The 17,331-nt window shown below is 55.2% G+C and overlaps 1 protein-coding gene across 2 annotated transcripts; it reads left to right on the top strand.

The window, feature by feature from the left end:
- Nucleotides 1-1,453: 1,453 nt before the first annotated feature.
- Nucleotides 1,454-16,627, top strand: RAB5B (RAB5B, member RAS oncogene family). Of its 2 annotated transcripts, XM_030554830.1 has the most exons (7): nt 1,511-1,559; nt 2,484-2,546; nt 11,916-12,192; nt 13,855-14,006; nt 14,216-14,338; nt 14,969-15,062; nt 15,971-16,627. In XM_030554830.1, exons 3-7 carry the CDS (start codon nt 12,030-12,032, stop codon nt 16,084-16,086), a joined length of 648 nt encoding a protein of 215 aa, XP_030410690.1. In that variant the 5' UTR covers nt 1,511-1,559; nt 2,484-2,546; nt 11,916-12,029; the 3' UTR covers nt 16,087-16,627. The 2 variants fall into 2 exon arrangements, with proteins under 2 accessions (XP_030410689.1, XP_030410690.1); XM_030554829.1 differs by lacking the exon at nt 2,484-2,546 and having other exon boundaries at nt 1,454-1,559.
- Nucleotides 16,628-17,331: the final 704 nt, after the last annotated feature.

The following is a 17,331-nucleotide window of genomic DNA, read 5'->3' as shown; positions in this document are numbered from 1 at the left end:
TGCTGCACGCAGCCCGTGCTCCAAAGTGCTTACAAGGCAAGATGAGAGCCAGCAGCTGACAGAGCATAAGCAGAATAGCACCAGTGATGTGCACGGCTGGACTAGGGCCATTAAGTTTATCTGGGAAAGTTCACGTTCTTCCCTGGGGCCTTGTCAGGGGCGATTTTAGTGCTGAGGGCAAGAGGCTAACAGCTCTGCTGTATGGGAGGCGTAGAGCTGTTGACCGAAGCTCCCCCGAGCTCTGGGAATGTTGCAACGGGCAGCTGCCTGGCCACGCCAGCCCTGGGCTCCTGGCCCACCCCGCCGGATGGCCCGCGGTCCCCACCCACGGCCCTTCCTCCAGCCACCTTTCTGGACCAGTAGCTGCCATTTGTGCTGAAGGGGTGTGAGCTCGTGGAGGCAGGGGCCAGCTTTTTGGTGTCTACGCAGCACCTGGCCCAGAGGCCTGCGGCCCCTGGTACTATCAGTGAGCAGGGGCCTGGCAAGCCAGGCTCAGGCCCTTTCCTGGGTCCCAGCAACGACCCCGGTGCCCTGGTGTCTATAGGGCCTGGAGCCCCACATGGGCCCTGTGCCCCCCTGGCCTGGCCTGGCCTGACTGCTGGGGCCTGGGCCCCTGCCCTGGGTTGTCAGACCCCCCCAGCGCTCCTGGCACCCAGACCCTGCCCTGCCTTGGCTCCGCCTTTATCTGGGCTACACCTGTAGGCCCCGCCCCTCAGGCCCCGCCCCTTTCCTAGGCCCCGCCCTTATCTGGGCCCCACCCCCTCAGGCTCTGCCCCTATCCCTGGGCCCCACCCCCTTGGGCTCCTGGTGCCGGGCTCCACCCCCTAGATGCACCCTGGTCACTGAGCCCGGGAACTATCGTCTATTTTTAGCTCAATTAAGCTAATTGGGGAGAGGTTCATGCCAAGGTCAAAGGTCAGATTCCAGAGGCCTCCGGGTTCTCACCTTCCTTCTCAGCCGTGCCCTGCCAATCATTCCCCGACTCGCCTCTGATTGGCCAACGGGGAGGCGGGCCGTCCTTTGCTTGGCCAGAATAGGGAGCAAGCGCCGTCCTTCGCTTGTCAATCATCGCCTTCTGGTCCCTGTGATTGGAAAGAGGGGACAGCATTCCTGATAGTGATTGGATAGTGGAGCTCGAGGGTACCACCCCTTTAGGTCACCTTATTTGTTGTTGCTACAGCCCCCGGAACAACTGCTGTTTCATTGGTCTCAGGGTCCGTCAGTTAACATAAGATCCACGCCTAACATGACGTTCTTCCATTTTATTGGTCTGTTTGCTCTATGCTTCCCAGTCGTCATTGGCCAAAGTTTGCGCCCGTCCGGCCATTTGTGAGCTCTTATTGGTGAATCGAGTTGGGTGGCCCGGTGATGTATTTTCCGGAGCAGCAATTGGGCGAGACGGCTGGCATGGGCGTGTCCGCTCGCCTGGAGCCCGGCACGGATTGGCGCCGCCGCCTCTTAGTCCCGCCCACCAGAGGAAGGTTTGGTTGAGAGCAGCTGTTTGTGTGTTCGACACTTTAGGGGCCGAGACCGGGGGGACGGAGCTGGAGCCGCCTCAGGTACCGGGGAGCGGGGGCGGGGCGGGTTGGGGGCCCGGCCCGTTTGTGGGGGGGTCTCTGCCCCGCCCCGTGCGGTGAGCGGGTCTGGGCCCCTGGGCCCTGCGGGGGCGGGGCCGGGAGGGGGGGCAGGGTAGGGCGGGGGGGGTTACTGCATGGGGGGCGGGGGGGTGACTGGCCTGCTGGGGGGGCAGGGTAGGGCGGGGGGGGTGACTGGCCTGCTGGGGGGGGCAGGATAGGGCGGGGGGTGTTACTGCATGGGTGGGCGGGGGGGGTGACTGGCCTGCTGGGGGGGCAGGGTAGGGCGGGGGGGGGTTACTGCACGGGGGGGGCGGGGGGATGACTGGCCTGCTGGGGGGGGGCAGGGTAGAGCGGGGGGTATTACTGCATGGGTGGGCGGGGGGGGGTGACTGGCCTGCTGGGGGGGCAGGGTAGGGCAGGGGGGTTACTGCATGGGGGGGCGGGGGTGACTGGCCTGCTGGGGGGGCAGGGTAGGGCGGGGGGGTTATGGGGCGGGGGGGGTGACTGGCCTGTTGGGGGGGCAGGCTGGAAGGAAGCGGGGACACTTGGCTCGCTCTGGGGGGAGCAAAGGTTTCGGGGTGCCCAGGGTCGTAGGATGGCTGGGGCTTGGCAGCTGGTCCAGCTGCCCCATTTGCAGGGGTTGGGGGCAGGGGGCATCTTCCTGTAGGATGGCAAAGGGGCTATATCCCCCACCCCTCAGGGCCGGGGTTCTTGAGGTCCCAGCAAGCCCCACTGTGCTCTGTTTGCCTAGGTGAGGTTACAGGGACGCTCGTCCATCTCCCCTGCCCCCCCCCCCCCCGCACACCGCTTCGCTTGAGGCCTGGCTGCACCTGTCCCCAGGGCTGGGGCCTGAGGTCATTCTTAGGCCTCACGCCTGCCCACGTTGCTAATGTGTTTTTTCCACAGTGAGGGCAGGACAGCACAGAGGCTCCCGCTGCCTCCTGGTCAGCCCATCAAACACCCCAGCAGGTATAGCTCTTCACAGCAGGAACACCTGGGGCAGGAAAACACCACCTCATTGCTTCTCTGTGCTTGTGAGCAGACCTGCGCAAGGGGAACCCCATAGTGTATAACTAACATCCAGGGCTGCTCGGTCGACTCAGCCTCCAATGTGCTCCTGGCTGGGCATTGCTGATGGTTCCACTAATCCTTGTAATTAGCCGCTGGATAGTGTGAAGACGGGCATGTTAGAAATTCATGGATAGTCTCCCACAGCCCTGAGGTGCTTCTAATCCCCTTCTTGTTTAACTCCATTAAAAATGCATTGGAAGAGGGGATCTTCCCGGAGGGGAAAGGGATAAATATTTCTTTTATTGGAGAGAGCGAAAAAGGGCCCTGTCTCCTAAATAGGGGCGGCTGGGTAGCTGCGATACCCCAGCATACCATCACTTATCAGGTTTGTCTCGTGGGCTGGCTGCCAGACTACAGCATATGGGTGAGTTTCTCAGCTGGAATCCTATGGCTGGCTCCAAACATAAGTCGAGGCTATGGTGATGGGCACGTTCACATTCAATATATGCTGGAATGTTTATTTCTAGGGCACTTGGTATTTAGATTAGTTCTTTTCCCTTCTGGGATGGTTGCTGTGCAGTCTGCTTGTGTTAAATGTGTCTGTGTCGAATCGGATACTTTATTATTTGCATGTCAATTAAGGAAAGGAGGAAGTGAATCATGGAAGTTCAGAGATTGGGGAGGCCTTAGAAATCATCCAGTCCACGCTATACTAGTGTGTAATTGCTACCTACAGTCTCATCTCCTGTATCCAGTTAGTTTTAAATCTCCTGGAATAACGATGCTTTCACCAGTTCTCTCTGGGGGTATGTCTACACTGCAGCGTCAGTCCAGGGCTAGTAGAACTCGAGTTAGCAGACCCTGGGATTGTTAACCTAAGGTTTGAGCGTTTACACTCATTTTTAACTCCAGGTTAGGAATTGTAGGACACTGGGGCTCCAGAGTGTACGTTCCATGTTGCGGGCCCAAGTTCACCCACCCAAATCCCAGACTTCCCTAGCACCCTCCTGAAGTGTGGCAGCGCTAGCCCTTTGTTTGTGATGCAGTGTGGGAAAACTTGACTGTCCAGAGGACAAAGAAAGTCGGCCTGTGGGACTGTGCAGTAATTCCGGCAGACTCCCACCGTACATCTACATTGTGAGAAAATACCCATGACCTGGGATGTTGGTCTCCCAGCATGGGCCCCAGCCTGAATGTCTACACTGCAGTTTTTAGCCCTGGGAGCCTGAGTCAGCTGACCTGTGTCAGTGCTTTGTTTTTTATCATCACAGTGTAGACATCCCCTTAGAGCACATGTCCAGTGGGGCTGCATCTACACTGCAAAGCAACAGGGCTTGAACCCTGGGTCTGGGCTTGACTCAGCCTTGGACCCTCTGCCCCTGTGGGATCCTGGGGCTCTGGGTTAGCACCATTTGTGTGTAGACAGAAGAGGGGTTAGGCTTGAGCCTGAGTTCAAACCCTGGGCTTAAATTGCAGTGTGGGCTTACCCTGAGGACTGTTCCATCCTTTTGCAGATCTCCCCTGCTCTTGGGAAGCTTTTCCTGCTATTCAGGCTGAGCTTGCCCCCCCTTTCTCATCCCATTGCTCCAACCATTCTCATTCTCCTTGCTTACGATAATCCAGTGATGTGAACAACTTCCTCTAAGCGTGATGGGGGGCGGAGGCAGATCTCCTGCTCTCACAATGGTCAAGTGGGTTCACTCCTCCCAGTACTGAAATCCTTAAGGGTCGCAGCTGCATTGTACTCTCTGAAACCCTACCCTGGATTTCCCCCTAGGTTCAGCTCACTCCCAGAAGTACTGTGTGTTCTCTAAGTGGATTCATGTGTGCAGCACCCCCCCCCCCAGCTTATTAACGTTTGATGACTGGCCTAGCACCCGTATGAACTTTCCTAACTTCTTATGGAGGGAAAGGAAGAGATGCTGCATTGTTAATAGCTAGTGCAAGGGACTGGGAGCTTGGACTCCTGAGTGCACTGCCAGCGTTGCCACAGCTTCACTGAGTGACTAGGGAAATGGAGGCACGTAGAGGGAAAGTGACTTGCCCGTCTGTAAAGAGGCAGGGACGTTTGTCCTCCTTTGGGTGTCGGGATCTATTAAACATTGCCAGGTGACTGCCGATCAGTTCCCCACACTCATCTAGAACATGGCTGTGTTGTTGTTAGCCCTTTAGCAATGTTAGTGGCCAGGCCAGTGTGGCAAGGAGAGCTAACGCTCAAGGCCCCTGCTTGTAGTTAAATCAGTACACGCCCTTGCTAGAGACAACTTGTGGGAGCATTAGTGCCTCTGTTCTGATGTATGGGCGGGCGTGGCAGGGAATATCCTGGCCTATCTGGAAAGAGCCCAGTCTTCCAGGTGCTTCTCGTGTGTCTGATTTCCAGTTTGCTGTAAGCTCAGCCCAAGAGCTTTCCATGCTGCTTGCAACACACTCCGTCCCCTCTCTGCCAGCTGGTGTTTGACAGTAAATCCCGGTTTTATTTTACGCTTGCAACAAGTGGTTGTGACCTGGCAGGTTCATAGAGACAAATAACGGCTTTGTTGTGGGGTGCTTAATAAACCGGGGTCCCTGAGTCTTCCAGCAATGCCCTGAAAGCTTGACTGGTGTCTGCAGAGCTAATATTTGCCCTGGGTGAGACGTTTTCTTAAGCCTGGCAAAATTCGAGCTGATCCTTCGCCAGAGCACTACATCACCCAGTCAGGGCAAAGCTGGAGCCAGGGGGAAGAGAGAGAGCCCCGATGAGCGACACTTCGGCGGCAGCTCTACCGCACCGCTTAATTCTTCGGTGGCAGGTCCTTCGCTCTGAGGGGGACTGAGGGACCCACCGCTGAAGACCCGGACGTGCTGCCCCAAGCACCTACTTCCTTCACTGGTGCCTGGAGCCGGCCCTGCACCCAATGCCTGCTGAAAACAAGCTTTGATTTAAAACTTGCTATATCGTGCTAGTTAATTCCATCCATGTATCGCTGCCTTCCACTGGGTGGAATCAAAACTGCTCATCTGTGTTAGGCCTTGTATTGCTAAGGGAGATTCTCCTTTTTCCCCCCAGCTGAAATGGACGTGTGTTTTGGAGCAGGAGGGGCTGGGTCTTATCTCTGTGGCTGCTCACGTTCTGTGTGAGTGTTGCATTAATCTGGGGACGACAGGGCATTCCTGGGTGACTGCAGTTGTACAGGATATTCCTAGTCTGTCTAGTAGAAAGAAGACTGGTGGCCCTTGAGCCACCGGATATCACTATTGAGTCAATGAGTGTTACGTATTTAATGATCAGTGGTGTGCAGTGACTTTACACAGTAAACACCCTTGTGACAGAGGTGCTGACTGTCCCAGCAGTGACTCTTAAGGTTTTGTTTGGCGAGTGTAATTGGAATCCAGCTGGGTAGAGGTGGCTGGACTGCAGCGTAGTTCAGAGTCCGGTTCCACATTGAGAGAGGAGCCGAGGAGAGAATCGGGAGGCAGGAATGGCAGAATTCTGATGGGGGCTATGACACAGGACTCTTAGCTTCAGATCCCCATGTAGACAAGACCCTCCATCACCTGTTGCAAGCGGCTCTTGGGCTTAGTTCTCAGCAGTAAAGTGGAGGGAAGGATTCTTGTCTCTTTGCTGTGGAGGCTGAGGATGGGCTAGTGTGTAAAGCGCTTTGAAGACTAGAAAGGCTGTGTAGGTAAATGTCGCTTGTCTGAAGAGCGGGTGTGCCCGGGCCCCTGTTGAGGGGTCTCAGCCTGGAGGGGGTAAAATGGCGTCTCCATTGCAAGCTTCTTGATAAGTGGAACAGGCTCGCTGGGAGCTGCATCGGGTGCTGCTCCCGTTATCCTGTATCTGACGGTGTGTTACCGGGGCTCTTCACTAACATCTGAGTCAAGAGCAGGGGCTCCCTCGTAATGTGCTCTCAGCGTCTCGCAGCAGCTCCAGGCACCAGCGCTCCAAGCACCCGCCTGGGGCGGCAACCCACGGGGGGCGCCCTGCTGGTCCCTGCGAGGGCGGCAGTCAGGCGCCTTAGCGGCTTGCCAGCGGGAGGTCCTGGTCCTGCAATTTGGCAGCGGGTACACCGAATCCACAGGACCAGGGACCTCCTGCACGCAAGCCGCTGAGTCTGCGGGACGAGGGACCTCCTGCAGGTGTGCCATTGAAGGCAGCCTGCCTGCTGTGCTTGACATGGCAAAAAAGCTAGAGCCGCCCTTGCCTGGCAGAATCCCCGCTGAAGGGAATGGGGTTCTGCACCACTCAGGTTTGCACGGGGGGTCAGATCTGTAACTCCTGTGTTTCAGGCTTTCCAGTATCGAGTGGTCGGCTCTAGAACGTTGCATCCTCTTCGCTGTCTGGCTAGGTAATAAAGCAGGGTGGGAGAAAGAGGCCTGATGGCAGGTTTAACCCATGCGTGTGGTTTTGATGGCAATGGCTTATGTTGTATGTGATTAAGACATAGGAAAAGTAACACTGGCAACAGGAAAGCAGTTAACCCAGATAGGCTGTTGCAACTCCAACTCCTGGGAGTATCTCCTGAGCAGGCCCTCCCCTGAAACGAAGTTCTGCTATTGAAACTCTTAATGACTGAATTGCAATGGATCACAGTCATCCCTCCCGTGACCCCGCCGAGATCAGTGCAGTGAAACGGGGCCTGAGCTGATCCAAGGGTGGTTATCGAGCTAGCTCCCTATGCCAGTTCCTCCTTTCAGTGCCAGTAATAGGGGACGAGGAATCTGCAAGGACTGGGCTGTGCGGATCCCTTTCCCAAGTCCTTCACCCTGTACTGTCCACAAGAAGTTGAACTTGCTCAGTGTGTCAGAGCCGGCTGTTGAGGAGCCCCTGCTCCGCTTCTCAGGGTAACACAACGGTCAGCCAAACGACTCCTGAATCTCTAATATTGGCAGTGGAGATGCCGGCGCACAGCGTGACTGCTCCGGCCTGGCAGCCGACCAGCGCTGCTGCTGCTAGAACACTTTTACTGTGACTTGTGCAAGCTAAGGATTGCGATGTGTAAGTCGCTGCTGCAGAATAAAATGGGGCTCTGGGTGGGGGGTCATCAATTGCTGAGCCAGCTGTTAGTTGCTTACTGGCAAGTTTTGCTTTGGTTGGTAAGTGACTTTCTGGACAGTAATTGTGGTTCCAGCAGATGTTTAATATTAGTCATGCAGGTATAAAATGACTCTGGAAATGTCCGAAGGCTGCTATGGCCAGTTACACTGATTTACTGAGAGATCCGAAGAGCTGATGGACAGTGGGCTTTGACCTGTTAGGGGTCGGATGCCTCATGCCACTTATTTCAGGTAGTCAGTGAAAGAGCCGCATTTGGTCAGGAGCCTTTTAAAGAAAAGTGTCCACATGATCCATCACAGTGGCCCTCAGCCAGGGGGCTGGGCCCCCTGGGGGGCCACGAGCAGGTTTCAGGGGCTCTGCCGAGCATGGCTGGCATTAGGCTAACTGGGGCCCAGGCCAGAAAGCCAAAGTCCAGCCACGTGGGACTGCAGCCCGGGGTCCCAAGCCCTACCACCAGGGCTGGGGTGGAAGCCAAAGCCTGAGCAACTTAGCTTTGCAGGGCCCCTTGTGGTGTGGGGCCCCAGACAATTGTCCTCCTTGCTACTCCCTATGCAGAAAAACAGTTGTGATGGCACAGCTGGGCCATGGAGTTTTTATAGCATGTTGGGGGGGGTGGTTTGAGAACCCCTGATCTGTAGGGGCCCCCATGCTTCAGAGGGGGGCTTTTCTGATTGAATTTCATTGAGTTAAATTCATTCTTGTTATTGGTGGAAGCTTCTGTTGCGCTGGGGCTCTGTATTTAGTGAATACGAGTGGACGGATGGATCAACTACTCTGTTTGCATGGGGGGTGAGTTCCTGGAGCTTTCCTGGGATTGTATTGATGGTGTGTATTACAGCGGTGGCTAGGGATCATCCAAGAACAGCACCTCATTCGGCATGATGCAGAGGAGACAGTTCCTGCTCTGAAGAGCTTAGTCTAAAGAGCGGCTGTAGCACTTATATTCAGCTTCCCTTCTCATGCCAGTCCCTGGTCTCTGGACACCAATAGTACAACAGGATTTCTAACCTTTCTGGGTACCTCCGTGAGCTGTCGGTTTGTCTGTTCTTGTGATTGTGTGTGCACAGCTCACTTTCAAACGCTATGAAGAAGCTTGGTCTTGTTGGGGACGGAACCCATGTAACAGAAGAAGCTCTTAGGAGCTATCGTGTGAAATAACGCGCAGGTTGAACGTTCTTATGCCTGACGCACGGCTCTGCCAGACTTGGAAGCGACTTCATATCTGTGCTTTCCCGTCCTCCTGTCTGAAATGGGGGTGCTACTCCCGGGGGCATGGGGAGGCTTAATTCAGCTCGGTTTGTAGATCCTTGGTTTTGGAAGGCCCTGTCTGAGTGCAGAGAATTGCTGAGAGATGACAGTTTTCTCTGGTACTAATTTACTAGGCACTTAGGTGACCTGAGCTGCAGTGAGGAGGTGGGTAACTTGGCTTGTGTCAGCGTCCTTATGCTGTGAAAGAATCTGAAAAGTGCCTTTACGTTCGACTCTCCTGTCCACCCACCCTGGAGGACAGCAGTGACTTGGGGAGTGAATGAAATGAGCACGAACTGTGCAGGCTGCTTCTCCAGAATCACGCAGGACTCTCCCCAGGAAACTCTCATAGGATGCTGACGAGGTCATTGCTTAATCGTTTCTCTTACATATTTAACAAAACAAGGTCCTCAAAGCGGAAGGAAGCGTTTCCCTGTCTTTAGCCAGCTCAGCTCCAGGAAAGCTGAACACGCAGTATTTGGCTTTGGCTGTTATGGGCTTTGAAACCTTTTCACATTGTTCTTGGTTTAGAAAAATAAACAGGCGACTGTCCCTCTTCTTTGGTGGGGCTGGGAAGTATCGGGCTGCCCAGTGTTGCAGTTGTACAAATCAGTGGGTACGTTTAGCCTTTCCTGCCAGGTTTTGCCCTCTAGGTCTGCTTGTATCTCCAAGCAGATGGGGAACGGGAAATGGCCAGGCCAGGCTTTTCCTGGCTGCTTGCTGGTGGGTCTTCAGATGACCCTTGTTTTGTTGTAGTCTTGGCCCTGTTAATGCTAACAAATCTTGGCTCCAGAGCCTTCCCTATAACAGCAGACTTGGATCCGATCTCTCACCTCAAGGCCTGGAAGTGCTTCCTTTAGGGTTTGAACACAGAAGGAAAGGCCTGAGACACTGAAAAATGGCTAGTGATTTTTGGGTGTCTGATTTAAGAGGTCTCCAAGAGACCGACTCAGAGGCTGTGCAATCAGGTCCCTTTAAGGTGTCTTGGATTTGATAGCCACAATCAGGACTCATCTGGAAAAATCATAAGCAACTGGGCCAAGTTTGAGAAACCTGTCTGCCCTTAGCGCCAAGGTCACCGGTGCTGGCTATGGAATCCAGAAATGGGCTCCCGAGAGTTGGTAGGCAAACTAACCACCACCCATTATGCTAAACTTCCCCTGCCTCATCGCTAGGGGTACGAATCCACTGGAATAAAGGGCTAAGATGTTCACCACTTAATTTAATCTGTTAAACGGTGAAATAAACACTGAAGTTTAATGCCATTTTTTCCATTGCTCCCGGTATCTTTTTTGCAGTTACAAACATCCCAAAGCAGATGTAGAGCTATTTGAATGAACACAAAAAGAACAAGAGCACTTGTGGCACCTTAGAGACTTAAAAATTTGAACATAAGCTTTCATGGGCTACAGCCCACTTCTTACGTTGTTTTCTAAGGGGATTCTAGTAAAGAAGCATTGCTAGCATGCATGTGCTTTGAGGTCTTAAAATGCATTTCATATCATGTCGAAGGAATCCTTTATCCCTGTCTTAGTGCATTGAACAAAGGATTGAGCTGAAGTCCTGAGAGACCTCGGGGACCTGAACTCACAGCCGCTGGCAGACCGGAGGCGTTGGTACACACAAACTGGAACCAAAACAAGAGTCTGTAGTTCACATCTCTGTGATGCAGATGTCTGGGTGCTTATGTCCTATTTCAATTCCCGTTCTATCCCTACCTGGTTAACCCCTCCGCCCACCACTGGCCACCACTTGAAATAGGATCTCTGGTATTGACTGTACATGTTCCACTCTTGCAAACTAGTGCAAACCTTTGGGGGCGTCAGGTTTCAGAGTGGCTTATTGGGATCTAGTTTAAACCGATTCCTAGTTGACTTCACTTAAACTGCAGTAAGTTGTTCTCGCAGCCCCTGACACTGGTCTAACTGACTGGGGTTAGACTGGTGTAAGGTAAACCCAGCCCAGCTCTGGGTGTAGTGACGCTTCTGTCTCGCCACGTGTCCTTCCTGAGAACGCCCTGCAGGGTGGTTCTTTTCACCCATTGCTGGGGATGGGGCAGAACCATTTTTGGCCAGGGGGAGTGGCCATGTGAAACTGACCACGGTTGCATCAGTTTCACTCTCTTGCAGACCCCTGCAGGGGCTTAAAAGGGGTGGGGGTTGCTGGGCAGGGAATGTGGCCTGCCAATAGCCCTCGTGTGGAGGCGGTGAGCCTGTACTGCTTGTGTGAATGGGGATCTCCCAAGACATAAACAAACATTGACCTGACTGTCCCTCAGTTAAGAATTTCCCTTCCGAACGGCAGCGATGAAATAGTTCAGTCCTTCCGTCCTGCCCCCAGGAGCCAGGGGGAGGGAGAGGAGAGGAGATAATGTGGCATTTCAGGCCACTTGCAGCTGCATTCAGGCTGCAAATGGGGCCTGACCTTCTTGCTGCACAACAGAGAGCTCTTGAATCCTCCTGCCCCTTCCTAGAACAGGTCAGAGGCGCTGCCCCTCCGCCCGGCCCTTAGTACCACATGGTGCAATGCACGTTCCTATCCAGAAGCTGTTTGCTAGTCTCCAGGAATGCAAGTGAGACATCTGCTAGGATTGCTGACTCACTCACTCAGCTGTAAGGATCCGGCTTTTTCTTTCACTCCATGCCCCAATTTGTGCTTGTCAGCATGCTCCTTTTTAAAGCTCATCCACCAGTGAGGCTCGGGGCGCAGGCCTCTTGCCTTCATGTGTGGGTGAATCGGAGCTCTTGGCAGGAAAGGGAGCGTGGCCTAGGAGGTGCATAGGCGAGTCGGACTCCCGGGTTCTATTCCTCGCGCACCCTTGTGTGTGGTATGCAAGGCGGTTACTGGTCCATAAACTGGGGCTTGGTCCCTCTTGTAGGGCTGTTTGGGGCTTAGCAGAGTAATTGGTGCTTTCCTGCTGCACTCGGCTTCTGTACGATTGGAGCGGAAGGCAGCTCAGGCCAACCGAGTTCCTGTCTGAGATGTCCACCTCTGTAGTGTTGTATCTGTGCCGGGTGTTGATTCTTCCCCCTCTTGTGTTTCAGGAGAGTTGAGCCACTAGGATACTGTTCCTGGGCTCAGAACCAAGCCGAGAGCTGGTCAGTGGCACGAAGGTTCTCGGATCCGCTGGGGTGCAGGGTGTGACCAGAATCCAGGCCATGACCAGCAGAGGAGCCGCCCGGCCGAATGGTCAGTCCCAAGCTAGTAAAATCTGTCAGTTTAAGCTGGTGCTGCTGGGCGAGTCTGCGGTGGGGAAGTCCAGTCTGGTGCTGCGTTTCGTCAAGGGTCAGTTCCACGAATACCAGGAGAGCACCATTGGGGGTAAGTGCTGTGTGAGGGCGCGGGGGTGTGCCTGGGGGGGTAGACAGACTTCCCCACCGTCCTCTGGCGCTCCTGGCTTCCCTCGCTCCTCCCTTGATTAGCTGCTTCAGATCCTGTCGTGTCACTGGGAGCCGCCCAAGGCCTGTGGCACCTGCAGAGGGGCCCAAGTGAGTCGCAGGGATGAGGCTCAGTGCTTGTTGGCGTAATGAATCCATGCTCCTCCCAGAGTTCTCTGCAGCCTCACTGCATGTAGAAGGATGCAGCTGTGACTTGCTGATGCTCCTGAAAGTCCCGTAGTGCATGTGAGACGGGACAGCCAGTTCTCAGATCACATCTGAGGCAAGATCGCCCACCGGATCTCGACGAATCGGTGGCGTGTCTGTAGAACGGGCAGTGAGGCATGAAGCAGGAGCTGACACCCGAGCTCTGCTCGTGTGTGTGCGCGTGTCACTGCCCCCTCTGTAAAGTGGGGACCATCTTTCCTTGAGAATTTGCAGTGGTAGAGGGCTGAGGAAGCGCTGAGTAATCACGGGGTGAATCCCCCAGGAGACGTGTTCCTGACTCCTTCAGCGCCCAGCAGTGGGGGAGGGAGAGCTCAGGGGTCTGAGCATTGCCCTGCTAAACCCAGGGCTGGGAGCTCAATCCTTGAGGGGGCCACTTAGGGAACTGGGATAAAAATCTGTCTAGGGATTGGGCCTGCTTTGAGCAGGGAGTGGGACTAGAACCTCCTGAGGCCCCTTCCAGCCCTGAGATTCTATGGTACCCAGGTTGCTCACCACCTGAGCGCTCGGGTAGAACCTTTTGAATGTGTTTTGCTTTCTCTCCGCCTGCCTTCCCCTAGCCGGGGGTACTGAGAACACACTCACATGGCCACGCAAATCCACAGACGGCCGTTTGTGGGGAACTGGGAGCCAAGACTCCTGGCTCTGCTGCGGGCAAACACTGCCCCGTTGTATCCGTTTCCATCCCTTTGCGAGGGGGATTTGAAAGTCACGTGCAAAGCCTTTTTATCGAGGGGGGCTGCATGCCCCAAAAGCTGCAGGGAATGGAACCAGGCTCTTGAAGGTGAATGTCTTGGAAAGGAGCTAGGCTCCCACCTTAACACCAGAGGGTGCTGGGCTTCTCTGGAAACCAAGCCCCTTTTAACATGATTGCTAGTCCCTCTTGAAAACGTAGATCGCAGTATCCCATGCTAACTCGTGTTGCATCCCACACGACGGCATCAGGATGTGCCAACCAGCCTGGGAACAAACACTGTTCCTATTTGGACGTGGCTGTATCCCCCACGTCTGATGGGGCGGGAGCCCCTAGCTCCTTGCAGAACACAGCATGGGCTCTTGTTTGCAGGCGCCATGTGCGCCGTCTCTTTGATCTCTAGATAAGCAGCTGTTGTGCACAGCAGCAGGGTTTCAGCAATAGGGGGTGAATGTTAATGTCCAGACTTGAAATGATTAACCTGCTCCTGTGTGCCTAGAGAGGCAGGAGGCTCCAAGGTCCTAGATTCAGAGCCAGGAGACCTGCTGCACACCCTTGGGCAGTCACTTCCCCTCCCAGGCTCTGCTATCAGTCTCCTTAGCTTGACAGCTCGCTGGGGCAGGGCCTCTCTTGCCCTACGCAATGGGCTGAGTGCTACCATACCACTGTCTCCTTAACTCTCCACAGCGGCGTTTCTTACACAGTCCGTCTGCCTGGATGACACAACAGTCAAGTTTGAGATCTGGGACACGGCTGGCCAGGAGCGATATCACAGTCTGGCCCCCATGTATTACCGGGGGGCACAAGCTGCCATTGTGGTCTATGACATCACCAACCAGGTACATTGGGAGTTCTCCCTTAGCTGTCTTGGTGCTGGAGGGAATGGGGAGTGGGAGGTGAAATTTGTCCCACTCTAGAAGGGAGGATGGTCTCAGGAGTAAGGCCAGGAGCTGGGAAACCTGGGTTCTGTGTCTAGCTTGGCCGCTCACGGCCCAGAACCTGGCAGGTCACTGACTTGACGCTGTCCTCTTCCGCATTTCCCTTCCAGGAAACATTTGCCCGAGCGAAGACATGGGTGAAAGAGCTGCAGCGGCAAGCCAGCCCCAACATTGTCATAGCCCTAGCAGGCAACAAGGCCGACCTCGCCAACAAGCGCATGGTAGAATATGAAGTGAGTAGCTGGGGTTTGTGGACTTGGCTAAGGTGTCCCAGCCCTCCGTCGCCATCTGAATTCAGCCCCTGGCCTTTGAAAGCCTCTTGGCATCTAGCTGCAGCAGCCCATGAGTCTCTCTGCTCTGGCTGGGGGTCGGCCAGCAAGCAGCTCGTGAGTCCGTTGAACACGTGGTCTGTCAGGTACTCCCAGAATCTGAGTGTGGGGGCTGCACAGGGAAGGGGGAGCAGACCCCTGAAATCTAATCCGCCCAGGAGCAGGGGTGTCCTGGCCATGTTGGCAGCTCCTCTGAGTGGCACAGGGGAGTTCTCCACCCGCCGTTCGAGGTGGATCACTGCTCCTGTCGGGCACCTAGCTAGGCCTGTTGGCACAGCCAAGCCCCTGCAGCAGCCTCTCGAATCCTCCCAGAGAGCAGAGTTTGCTGCTTCCTGCCTCCAGCTCAGCTGGGGTTAAGGGTCCATCTCTGGAGCCACTGGCTCGGCTGCAATCAGAGGACCTCAGCCTCTTGTGTAGAGGCGGGACTGTCAGTGCCCGTAAAAGGGCCTCGTTGGTGAGTCTGGCTGCCACTCACCCTTCCCATGCCCTCCAGTCGGGAACCCCCCTCAACGGTGGAAATTGCATCTGTTACAGGAGGCACAAGCTTATGCAGATGACAACAGCCTATTGTTCATGGAGACGTCGGCCAAGACAGCGATGAATGTTAACGATCTCTTCCTGGCGATAGGTAAGGTGTGGGTGCGGCACACACCAGGCTCCTGTCTTGGGAGCTCTGCACCGGGGGCTGCGCGAGGCACTTCCCATCGGCGCTCTGATTCCTCCAGTCCGTGTGGAGGGCTGGAGCTCCCCTTCCTCTCCTGCTCCAGTACCACAGGACCGGACGTGCCCGTGGTTCCTGAAGGCATTTGGGGTGGGGGAGGAGCTTTACTACTGCATATTCAGTAGAGAAGCAAGCAGTGATCTGCCATCGGGCTCTGGCGCTGGGCTCAGTGTGGAGGCTCCATGCTGAAGCTGCATTAGCGCTGGCCGGCTCGGAGGGGACCCATGACTGCGCTCTCCACTGGGGAAGCGCCAGGCTAGTCTTTGCAGTTACAGGTTAGGCTGCTGGGTCTTTGTGCCCTCCGAGACCTTCCACATCCCTGAAACCTTGGCTGCTTCTCGCATCTCCAGGGCTACCTGGTTTCTGGGTGTCTTAGCACCTCAGGCTTTAGTGCCTTCAAATCCATGTGTGCAAACAAAAGGCCTGAGAGCTGCTGCTTGCACGGAATCTGCATCACCTGGGACGTTCCCAACTCTCCGCATCCATGGGAAGGCCCTTCTGTCCTGGGTGGCACCAGTAACGATTGGTCATGCAGCAGGACCCGCACAGGAGTGACTCCAGCCAGCAATCCTGGCACTGGCTAGCTCTCCAGGGCCACAGGGGACACAGCAGGACAGGAGCTGGGTTCCCTAGAAAGCAGAGTGGTGGTGGGGGCAGCAGGGAGGTGGCTCTGAAATCCAGATTTGAGTCTCAGAAATGGGCCATCTGAGAACCGGTCTGGGCAGAAGGTGGCTGGTGCCAGTGTCCCAGGGGGTAGGGAGGGGAGCTGCTCCTCTCCATCGGCCTTGCTCACTCTCCCGCTCTCCCCCCTCCAGCCAAGAAGCTGCCAAAGAGCGAGCCCCAGAGCACGGGTGGCGTGGCGGGACGGAACCGAGGGGTGGACCTCCACGAGCAGACCCAGCAGAACAAGAGCCAGTGTTGTAGCAACTGAAGGGTGGTGTTCGAGAGCGAGGCCGGCGCGAGACGACGAGCTAAGAGAGACCCTCCATTCCCACCCCCGTCCACCACACTTCACCTCCCCTAACACCGGCGCACCGACCCCCGGCTGAACCGAATCCCTCCCGGCGCCTCTAACTGCACTTTTTAATGCTTCAGAACCACCACCAGACATCTGTTCCCACCAGGCCAGTGACAGTGGAACCAGATCGACCGGGGACTTAACTTCCAAAAAACAAACTCTCTTCACTTTGTATTATAGGTGCAAATAGCTACCTAATTCTGATTGTTCCCCATCTCCTCCCAGCTAACTCCTCCACCCCCCCACCACCCCTTCTTTGCTTTGGTAAATCTGTGTTCTCGGTCCCATACCACCTGTCCTCTTCTACCGCCCCCCCTTATTTAATGCTGGGGGGAGGGGCCCAAAGGAGGTGGAAACTTAATCCCTGTAGGTTTATTTTATGAAGAATAAGTTGAACGGGGACCTACAGAAAACACTGTTTTCTGAGGGTGTCTTTTGTGGGTTTACTCTTTAATTTTTCTCCTGTTCTCTCCCCCCCACACATCTATTTCAATGTTTGGGGGTCAGGAGGGGGGAAGCTGCAGTGTCCTTGACTTCGTCCTGGGTGGCCTTTCCAGCAGTGATGGGGAACAGGGGGAAGTGCGGGGTTGCAATCCTGTGATCCAGCGGGGGGGCTGATTCTGGCTAGTGCTGATCGCTACACAGCGAAGACAGACGATTTCTCTGTAGATAAGTCTCAGTAGCAGGAATAGAATCGTGAAAATATCCGGTGCGAGCAGTGGCCAGGCCCCGTAATCCCATTGATGGTGGTAATGCCACGCTGATGCACCCAGCATCATGTGCCAGGTGGATTCCATGGCTGTGTGGCAGATGGTCTCATTCATACTGACTTGGGTGGGGTGTCAAAACCACAAAGTTCCCGCTGGGATACGTCTCTCGAGAGCTCCTGGGATTTTTATCCTTCCCCTCTCACCAGCCGCATCAATTCTCTGGTTTGCACTTTAATCTCCAGTCTATCCCACTGAGCTCAGCTCACCTTGGGCGCGTTCGGTTTTTAAGCTATCTAGAGGGCTCCTGAGCCCCTGAGGGAGACTGGGGGGTGGGGGTCACCACTCTGAGCTCTGCTGCTCCCTCCGCTAAGGGAACCCACTAAAGGTTTTATCTTCTGGGCTCCAGTCCGTTCCTGTGTTGGGTACACTGCAGAGCCCTGGCTGTGTG

Source organism: Gopherus evgoodei, chromosome 3, assembly GCF_007399415.2.
Source record: "Gopherus evgoodei ecotype Sinaloan lineage chromosome 3, rGopEvg1_v1.p, whole genome shotgun sequence".
Lineage (NCBI taxonomy): Eukaryota > Metazoa > Chordata > Testudines > Testudinidae > Gopherus > Gopherus evgoodei.
Note: the sequence above shows the minus strand (reverse complement) of the source record. Positions and strands in the feature narration are given on the sequence as shown.

What these genes read in the sequence shown, in the direction of transcription:
- RAB5B (XM_030554829.1), top strand. Translation starts at nt 12,030, where the DNA reads ATGACCAGCAGAGGAGCCGCCCGGCCGAATGGTCAGTCCCAAGCTAGT. An exon ending in AGCGCATGGTAGAATATGAA is followed by an intron (nt 14,339 to 14,968) that starts GTGAGTAGCTGG and finishes CATCTGTTACAG; the next exon opens with GAGGCACAAGCTTATGCAGA. An exon ending in CGATCTCTTCCTGGCGATAG is followed by an intron (nt 15,063 to 15,970) that starts GTAAGGTGTGGG and finishes TCCCCCCTCCAG; the next exon opens with CCAAGAAGCTGCCAAAGAGC.